The 10,721-nt window shown below is 35.2% G+C and overlaps 1 protein-coding gene across 6 annotated transcripts in view; it reads right to left on the bottom strand.

Moving 5' to 3' along the window:
• Positions 1-10,721, bottom strand: part of IL15 (interleukin 15) — a 68,101-nt gene that overhangs the window by 34,400 nt on the left and 22,980 nt on the right. For all 6 annotated transcript variants that reach the window (XM_011373758.2, XM_023519659.1, XM_011373756.2 and 3 more), the window contains one exon: positions 10,018-10,136. In XM_011373758.2, the coding sequence (XP_011372060.1) occupies positions 10,018-10,080 (63 nt within the window). In that variant the 5' untranslated portion in view covers positions 10,081-10,136. The remainder of the gene's footprint in view (positions 1-10,017; positions 10,137-10,721) is intronic.

Genomic DNA, 10,721 nt, shown 5'->3' on the forward strand with positions numbered 1-10,721 from the left:
AAGAACGGAGAAATTACAGAACTTGCCCAAAGTTATACAGCGAGTAAGTGGCAGCATCGGAGCAGGAACCAGGCAGTCCAGCATGCATCCATGTTTTTACTGCTGTCCTACGCTCCTCCCAGAATTAAACCAATGTCACTTCCTGTCTGGAAAATCCCTACTGCCCAGCTTTCCCGAGGCTCCTATCTTGAAAATGAAACTTGGTCTATAGGGTTTCTTCCATAATAGAGAGTGAAAATACATCCATCAATGAAGGCTAGACAGCTGCTTGTCCCCAGGATCAGAAACATGAGATGCAAGTAGACATTTCAACCAGGAAGGTGGGGAGGCTAAGAGAAACAGGGGTAGAAGACATGCGTGCGATGAATTCTCCACCCAGGGGTTGGTACCCTCAAGAGTGCAGTTGAGGGTACACTTGCTGGCAGCCTTAGTTTTGCCCCGCTACCCACTTAGGGATAGATACCCGATGGATACCGATACAAAGGGTAGCTCCACTCAAGAAGAAGCCAAATGTGACTGAAAAACGAAGGTGAGGATTAGTTAAGCAGAGAAAGGGACTGAGTTAACACTCCCAAGCCTCCTCTCTGGAAGGAATCTGGAAGTTTCTGCCAAAACCCACAGGGGATATAGAAGATGGCTGAAAAGAGAGCCAGAGGCGTGCCTGTGGTGAGTGACGTAAAGGAAGCTGAACCCAGTAGAGCAGAGAGACGATAAAAGCACGGCCCGGTGAGGGAGACTGAGGCTCAGCGGATCTGCAGCATCTGTCTTTCCAAAGAAAACATCTCTCAACAAGGATGGGCATATATTTTCTAGGATATGTGGCACTTAATATTATCTCTATCACAAAATCAATCATTTAAACATTTTCAATTTAAATTACAAAGCAGTTTAAGCACAATTACAAAACATGTATTAAGAGAAGGTAATCACACAACCTGTATACTTTTTAAATGTACAGATTATATCCTTTCAAGTGAACTTTACTAACGATGACAGTAGATGAAGCTTAATGTCCCATAAAAAGTGTTAACAATGTCAGGTTATTAGGTTTCCACAGAATATTTAGATAACCAATTGTATCAGAAAATTAAAATTTAAGATAAGATAGGATTAAATAAATAAGCTTACAAATGGTAGATGGCCATAGCCAGGTTCGTGCTTACATGTGTATGTGGCTCTCACAGTATTTTCACAACTTTCTAAATATTAGGTAGAGACAAAATATACACACCCCACACGTGGGGACATTGTGCTTAGTGAGGTGAGCGGGGCACAGAGGGATGGATGCTGTGGCTGCAGAGAGGAGAGTGGCAGTTGCCAGAGGTCGGAGGCAGAGCAAAGAGGTGTGTAAGGGGGTCAAAGGGTAAAAAGAAAAAATAAAATTAACAAAGGGTTAATTTTAAAAATAAATATAACTGTTAGTCACTGAAAAATAATATTATCAAAGGATAAAAATAAAAATAAAAACAACAGTTAAAAAAAAAACAAAACCCAAGCAACCAAAAAATATACCACAAAATCCACGTACAAAAAGTCCTTAATTTTATGTTATATACCTTTCTAATAAATTTGGTTAGCTGGCTTCTTAACCCATAGTAAATTACGAGTTAAAATAATGGCCAGCTCCAATTCATGCTAGTGTCTGGCAACGTGTACCTGCCAGGGCCCCGAGCAGTTAATGGGAGTGATTCTCTCATATCACAATTTTCATCCATCCTCAACCACAGTGGAATCACATTTCAAACTTTGTACACGAGGTCAATGGTTAACTAGGAACCACTTTATAGAAAAGAAGTGTTAAGCCAGCTTTTCTGGACAGCAGCCATTATCTAAAGCAAAGGTTATTGATCTGTCTCGAGCCATGTCAAATGACATGAGGTACCCAGCAGTCCTTGGACCTATAAACTTCAATGATATGTCACTTTAAGCGTTCTATTCAGTTTCCCACTGACTATTTTCAACCTGTCACATTGTTCCTTGAATCTTAGTCCAAACCACCATCCAATTTCACTTGAACTGCTGCATTAACTTCTTAGCTGTCCTCCTCACTATCCAAAAGTTTCCCTCTAAAAATTGTTCTCCATTGACTAGAGATCCCGATAAAACATAGGTCTGATCCATCTGCTTAAAAATCCTCTTGAGGTTTCCTGTTGCCCTTAAGATTCGGTCCAAAATAATACTTGGAATCTCCTATAGGGCGCGGCATGATCTAGTTCTGCCTCCTTCTCCAAAATCATCTCACTCCACACTCTACCCTTTCTTTCTGATCTCTCTCCTCACTGGTCTTTCAATAAAAATAGATAAATAAGCAAATACACACAAACACACAACACTTTACGTGACAAAAATAAACACATCCCACATTATCTCTCACCGCAACTAAAAACACCAAAGCGTTTCAAAAATAAATATTTGATTCAATTCCACCCTTCCTTCCTAAAACTGAATAAAATGAGCGCTAAAAAGCAGAAAATAGATTTGTTTCTTAATCTTGCTGACTGGACAAAGCAAACATGTTTAAAAAAATAAAAAATAAAAAAGGAAGTCTATGGCCATGACACCCTGAATAAGCCTGATCCTGTTTGATTTCAGAAGCTAAGCAGGATCGGGCCTGGTAAGTATGTGGATGGGAGACCACCTAGGAAGACAAGGTGTCGTAGGTATAAAAAATTTAAAAAAAGGTGAGTGGCATACTGAGAGTGAAAAAATAGGATATGAATTAAACCATAAGTGTTCAAATACAGGAGAGACAGATGTGTGATCTTACTAAAATGAGCCACTATTTCTGAGATTCCAGCCAGACTTGCTCTATTCAAATTCTTTCATCTTAAATTATTCCATAGAAAAACTACATCATCATCTCATCGATGATAATATAATGGCTATTGCTTACTGAGTGCCTACTATATTCCAAAGGCCATGCATAACAGGTGAAAGGCTTTAGTTCATGTGTTGTTTACAGAACCTCTATGAGGAAGATATAATTGCTCTCTCTATCTTATAAACGATGAAACTGAAAGCTAGCCTGAAGTTGTCATGCAATGCTACTAAGTGGCAGAGCACGGCTTCAAACTCTGGGCAGCTCAGTTTCTTAAACACTGCGCCAACTGGGCTTTAATGGTGCAATGGACAAAGGTCAGCTTCCATTCTTTTGAAAAACAATATTAAATTCTTAGTAAAAGGAATAGAATAATAATTACTTTGTATAATCAAACCTTCCTTAAACTAATACCAACTTTAAGCCCACTAGCAAATGACTGTAGGTATTCTCATTGTATACAGGAATAAGAATAAGATACCATAGTAATCGTCTTTGGCACTTTCTTGGAATTTCTGATTAATACAAATAATGGCAGAAAAATAGAAACTATAGTTATAATTATTCAAAAGGATAAAACCATTACTTGCATATTCTACAATTAATCAACAAAGCTAAGCAAATACGTGAGACATCATAAGAACTAAAATAGCAAGTTCTATGAGATGGTTTTGAAACAAAATAAATAATAAAAATTAAATAACTGATAATTTTTATATGCATCATTCTGTATCTTAGCAATATTGAGGAAATTATCTAATCCATATTAATGACAAAATTATAAAATACTTAGGAATGAATGTGATAAGGAATGTGCTGAAACTATATAAAAAGTCAATAAAACTAGACAATTAAATAATTCAAGAAGCATATTTTATTCCTGGATGGACACACTATATATTGAAAAAATAGAGATACTATTTTTCCAAATTATTTCTTAAGAAATGAAATTGGAAGTAAGATTGTTATAAGAACTGGCATAGAAAGTTCAATTGACACAGTCTTAAAGTTGACAAGGAAAAATCCACCAGTGAAAATAATTTTGAAATAGAAAAGTAATAAAGAGGAACTCGACCTAGTAGATGTTAAAATTTATCACAGAATGAAAATAAGTTTATCATTGAAGTATGAATAGATGACTCAAAGAAACACTGTAACACTGAATCTTGAAGCGGCAGGTAAGGGAACAGTTATTATTTATAATGAGTCTGTAAAGCCATTGGTTAGCTATTTAGGAGAAATCATATGATAAATTTCAGCTTAAAAAAATAAAAAGATACCTAGAAAAAATATAAGTATCTGATTCTGAGAAGGCTTTCTGGAAAAGCAACTTTTAAATACTCAACAAAGTAAGATTGATAGATTTGGCAAAATAAAAATTATTAAGTTCTATAAGTTAATGTATAGAAAACAAAATGATAGAATGACCGGGCTAAAAGAAAAGTGAAATAAATATATTAAAATGTACTGGTTCCTTACATAAAAGAAATGATAAAATCTGGTAAGAAAAACAAAACTATCTCTAAAGAACTGAAGTGTTAATTTCAAAGAGCGAAAATATAAATAACAAACGAACACTGAGGAATGCAATGCGGTAATCAAGGATACAAAATAAAATGAGATGCAATTCTTCACTTTACAAATTTTCAAAAAGATTCCATTCTATTATATTTTTTCTGCAAAGGTAATATATTCCCATGGCTGAAAAACAAAACAATACGAGAAGCATTCATTTAGAGATCGCGGTCTGATTCCTGTCCCAGGCCACCCTGCTATCTCTTTACAGTCTCTTTATTTAGACAACCATTTTTACTAGTTCCTGTGGATCCCTGCAAGTAAATTTAGAAATATATTCTTATATGCCCACACTCCTTAAATAAAATTAAATAATGAGCATTTTACACGAGGTTGAATATTTTTTTATGAGTTGAAACATTATTTGTATTTATTTTTATGCAAACTGTCCATTCATGATCTTTGCTCACTGTGCTATTGCTCTGTACTTCCCCGCACCCCCACAATTTCTAAAATATATTTAAAGAAAACTCTTGGTGATTTGAGAGGCAAATATTTTTTCCCCAGTTTACTATTATTCTCTGGTAGAATTTCCCCCAGAATGTTTGGGTATTTTGTTTTGTTTTGTTTTTCTCAACCAAAGAATTTTTTTAATGAGTCAGATATGGTTATTTTTTTCTTTTATATGCTAAAATTGAATAATAGAAATTTTTCAGATTCCATGGGATTTTCTAAGTATTAAGTCATCAGCAAATAATAGCTCCCACCTTTCTAAATTTTATACCTCAAATTTCTTTCTCTTGTCTAGCTTTGTTTACTAATAACTCTGGTAGAGATTCACTAGTAGAGGTGAGAAGTGTGTGCTGTTATTTTGTCTGTACTTATAGCTGAGAGAGCAGAAGTGCCTCTGGCATTTCGATATGTTTGTAATGCTGTTTCCGGGTTGAGTGTGTGTGTGTGTGTGTGTGTGTGTGTGTGTGTGTGTGTGTGTGCGCGCGCGCGCGCACATAAATAGTCTATCAGTTAGTCATGATTATAAAAAGTTTAACTCTTACTTTATTAATCTGTTTATTAAAACATCCAGAATGGCTGTGGAATTTCGTCAAATGAATATTCAACATCTGCAAAGGTTAACATATGCCTTTTTTTCCCTTAGATCAATTAATATGATGAATTATTTTAATAGAGTTCATCATCTTTCATTCTTGGAATGAACTCTCCCTCATCGTGATATATTACTACTTTAAAGAATTGCCAGATTCTTTCTGCTAATAATTTTCTGAAGAATTTTGCATTGAAATTCATAAATTAAATTGGGAATAGTTTTCTTCTTGTGAAATTTTGACCAAGCTTGGGTATCAATGATATTCTTACTTCGTGAAAGCAATTTGAAGTTTGTTTTCCTCTGGAAGTTTAAATCACACTGAAATGATCTCTCCTTAAAAAAAAAAAATCATTAGAATGTAATATATCAATGATGCATGTTATCATATCTAGAGTAACAACTTACTAAAGATACTTTTAAAATTTAAGGTGATGAAAACAAAATAATATTAATAAATTAGTAGAGGAGAAAGGGATAATAAAAAGTTGATTAGTCCCAATAACCAAGAAAGGATGAGAAAGCTACATAAAGAGATATGTCAAACAGAAAACAATAGTAGAATGGTTGGTATAAACAAAGCAATATCTATAATTATGTTAAATAAAAGTGGACTAAGTATTCTCTATAAAAGACTAAGATTCTCAGGTTGAATTAAAAACGAAAACATAAAACACAGCTACATGCTGTTTACAGGAGAATAACATAAGGACAAACACAGGCTGAAAGTAAATGGAAAGGAAAATATATATTACACAATCACTAAATGAAATAAGTTGGGATAGCTATACTAATGTTGGAAAAAGCAGACTCGAAGGCAAGTAACCATATTAGAAAGATACGGTCACCCCACCAGGGGGTATCATATCCAAAATATAGCTTCCTAAAACCATAGCTTTAAATTTTATAAAGCCGAATGAATAGAAATAGAGAAAGGAGAAATAGGCAAATTCACCATCACTGTGGGAGATTTTAAAATCTCTCTCTTAAAAGCTAACAGAACAAAAGTAAAAGTAAAATTCAGCAAGGATAGAATAGGTCTGAAATAAAAAAACAATTAATAAACTTGAGCTACCTGACATGTATGCTGCATTTTCCCCCAACGATGGCAAAAGTCACTCTTTTTTTTCAAGTACTATTGGAATATTTGCCAAAGTTGACCTATGTTGGGCCGTAAACGAGTCATTATAAAATTAAAACTGAAATTATTCCATATTTATTCTCTGGCAGTTTCTGGCTGTGTAATCTGTAACACGAAAAGATTACTGGGGAATTCTTCATCACTTGAAAATTAAGCATGACATTTTTTAATAACTCGTGAATCAGAGAAATCCCAATGGAAACCACACAAACAATGAAGATATGACATCATCATCAGGCACAGAAAAGGTATTTCACTAAGGAGCATGATTCCAGGAAAGCAGGATGGAGTAAAAAAATGGGTAAAAAGCAGAAAAGAAGAGAAAGCTAATAGAAGGGAGGGCTGCGGGGCTGGCCATTTCTAGGTGTGCAGAGCCATGCAAACTGCACCTTAAATAGTCTCTCCCAGGCAGAGAAAGGGGTAAAATATGTTACTAATCCCTCATCACGCTGGTCAGTGATTAGTCATACAGCCTGTTCACCGGTCATCATTTCCATGTCAGGAGGAAAGCCCAGGGAAGCCCACAGTTGGGAGCAGGCGCACAACGCCTCCCATCAGGATGCACCTTGTAAAGTCTTTGGGTGCTTCTAAGAGATTGGCTTATGCACCCATCCTGAGCTCCTCCAGCTTCATCACTGAGGGACACAACCCCTCCTTCCAATGCGTTTCCCTCCGTTTTGAAAGATGTGCTTCCTGAGGTCTGCCAACAATAGGGACAAAGAATCTTTCTCTATGTCTCACAGCAATGACTTCCTGTTTGAGCCTAGCTCCCACTCAGTGCTCTTGGAATACTTATCTGCTGGTGATTGTTGATATCTGCCATCACTGGGTCACCTCTGTATTCCCATTCCTCTCTGTCACTCCAGTAGGACCTCCTGCATAAATTCTGCTGGCCTCAGTTAATTTGCCTCCATCCACACATGTAATGGGTTTTATGGCTTTTCACTGTCTCTGGGTTTTGCTATCGATGTATTTTGTGGGTCTCCCTGAAATCCCATTCTATATAATTTCTAGGAGGAGAATTACATTTGACCCAAACTGCTGCCCTATTTCTCATGGAACCAGGAAGATTGTTTTAAGATTGTTAAATGTCAGCATTGGTGAGGATGCAAGGTCACCAAGATTCACAAAGAGATTATGTAGCAGTCAATTAGTACATATTTCCTGGAATATGGATTGAGCATCATTAAAATGTTTATAACTTCAGACATCTTAATAACTCTCCTGGAAAAAATTTTCCTAACAAAATTGTCAGAAACCTAGATGGAGCTTTATTCAAAAATATATTTGCCAAAATATTATTTTTAATAAAATCATAATGGATTGCAATATATTTTCAATGGGAATATTATATATATACATTAAAATATTTACTTATGTAATGTCACAAGGAAATGTCACAGTTGCTGTTAAAGAAATGTACAAGGCAAACTTTCAATCATTTTTATATCAACCATGTAGAAAAAAATAATCCTGGGAAGAATCATGGAATAAATTGCTTCTTCGTTACTGTAGTACTGGTGATGTTTTTCCCAATTTACACTTTTCTATGGTTTTCATTTTTACTATAATGAGCATATGTGACTTTGATAATCAGAAAGATAATAAATAAAATTAAAAGCTTGGGACAAACTGAGTTAAAGACGGTGCCTCAAGGCCACGCCAACCTGTTAGGTTGCAGCCCCAGCCAAAATAAAAGGGAGGGGGTTTTGGAGAGCATGAGCAGATGATATCTCTATTAATCTAGCCACATCTAAGTTCAGCTTTATAAATACTTTATTCTCAGAAGAGAAAATAGAAAACAAAGATCACGATTGTACCTACAAGAGTTTAGGCTGGCACAAAAGTCGTCACGGCCAAAATTTCTTTAGCAGAAAGCCTAATATGCTACCCACCTGATTATCCGAAATTAAAACTATCTTCAAGGGAACATCCTATAGAAACAATGCCTTTCTGGGTCCTTGTCACAGTAACCTTGGTGTACCCTAAGGAACACCTTATCCTTAATTTGCCTGTTTTTACTATGCAAACTGGAAGAGATAACTGAGGTCTTTAATTCCACCTCGCCGGTGTGCATCTCAACCATACCTCTCCCTAGCATCAGAGAGCAACAGGTATCACTGACCTCCAGAAGACAACCACATCAAAATGCTTCTGTTTTTAAGTACCCCAAGGAAAGCCAGAACTGAAAATTTAGGAAGCGGGGCAAATTCAGAAAAATGGAAAGCACACGGTAATTTTCTTATGATTACAAAACAACTGAGGGGAGATTCTTGTTTAATTTCTTGCCTATTTCAAGTATGATTTCACTTAAAGAAAATTCCTGGTTTTTGCCCCAGAATTGGTCATAATGGAATTTTTAAGAATAACATGTTTATCCATTTTCATAAATATCTCATAGTGACAAGGCAATTAAGAGCTGTGTTCTTATTACAAAAATGTCCCAGGGTCTATCCCTCAATATCTAAAATGACTTCCTGCTTCTTTGAAGCCTCGATAAATAGCAACCCTAATATGTGTCTATCCCTAAGACTGTCAATGAGTTTCTTGAGTTTGGGGAATTCCTAATAAAAATTCTAGGAAACAGAGCAGTTTCAAGGAAACATTTAAAGTTAAAGTTTTACTTTGTAGTTAATTATAGGAAATAAAAACATGTTCTTCATACTTTTTTCTTTGAATTTATATCCCTTTCTTATTTTCTGATGCCAGAAATGATTGCACAAGACAGAAATGATTACCTTTTTCCTATTAAGAGTCTTGTAAAGAGTTTCGGTTTTCATAAATCCCTTTATTTAATGGTTTATCCTGATCTATACACATGCTACAGGATTTTTTTCTGAAGGAGTTAAATATAAATTATAACCGAAAGTAAAAATAAAATGTGTGTTCAATGAGTCACTCAAAAAATCTCATATTATTCTCTAAGTTCCTGACATGGTACAATCATTTAGAAATTAAATAGTTGGACTACATTTGTTATTTAATTTTAAGTACCCCAGTTTCTTTAAAATTAACCTAAATCACAACAGAAAGTAAGATGCAGAATTTCTTCACCTTGTATGCCAAAGGTTGGCAAACTATGATCCATAGGCCAAACCTTACCTGCCCCCCTGTTTTTGTAAATAAAGTTTGTTCAAACAGAGCCACATCTACCCATGGCTGCTTTCCAGTAATAAGGCAGAGTGGAGTACTTGTGATAGAGATCATTTGGCTCACAAAGCCTAAAATATTTACTGACTCTTCAGAAAAAAAAATTGCCTACCTCTGATATGTGCAGTGTTCTCTGACCTCAGAAAATGCCTTAACCAAGATACTCATTTAAAAAATTCAGAGTATACATATAATAACTTCACCTGCTTTGCCACATCTTCATTATTATTAATTACATTACTACACAAAAGGATCTATACTGCCTGATTTAATTCTTAATATCTTACTTACATGACTTCTTGTTGTTTGGCTATGTGCTAACATTGACTTCGCGTCTTGTGACATCACCAGCATGGCACATGATGGTACATTGCTTCGAAGAGCCAGAGGGCCATATGCAGAAATGGAGTCTGTAGGTGTCAAAGGGAGAAATAAAAAAATTAAAATTATGTATTGAATGATCTTCCCTTCCTCAGATTTATGGTTACCTCCACACCTGATCATGCTAGGAAAAACAGGAAGACTCATATGAAGAAAGCTTCAGAAGTCAACTAGGATTTTTTTGGATTAATCGTTCCTAAAATCTTCAGGCCTCCCAATAATTTAACGCAAATCCATGTTGACTATAGCTACTTCATTTAAAATAAACTATAATGTTTCACGCAGTTCTCTAGTAAAATGTTTTTCATTTTCCTACAAAACAGCAAAAAGCAAATGTGATATCAAATGTATTTGTGGACTAAATGTCGAGTTACCCACCAACTCTAAGGAAGAGGCTAAAAATAAGTCGCAAACATCTACGAATGAGGCAAAAAAGTGTCCATTCAGACACTCGGTAGTAAAATACATTATAACATCATATTTTCAAGGTATATGTAATTTTGAAGGGATTTAAATATGCCGACAGATTATACCTTTAAACCTTAAAGTAGTATATTTCCTATTAAAAAAGGCAGTCCAACTTATTTATGCCATTTAAAAAAGTTAAGCAGTAT

This window comes from Pteropus vampyrus, unplaced genomic scaffold, assembly GCF_000151845.1.
Source record: "Pteropus vampyrus isolate Shadow unplaced genomic scaffold, Pvam_2.0 Scaffold229, whole genome shotgun sequence".
Classification (NCBI taxonomy): Eukaryota; Metazoa; Chordata; class Mammalia; order Chiroptera; family Pteropodidae; genus Pteropus; species Pteropus vampyrus.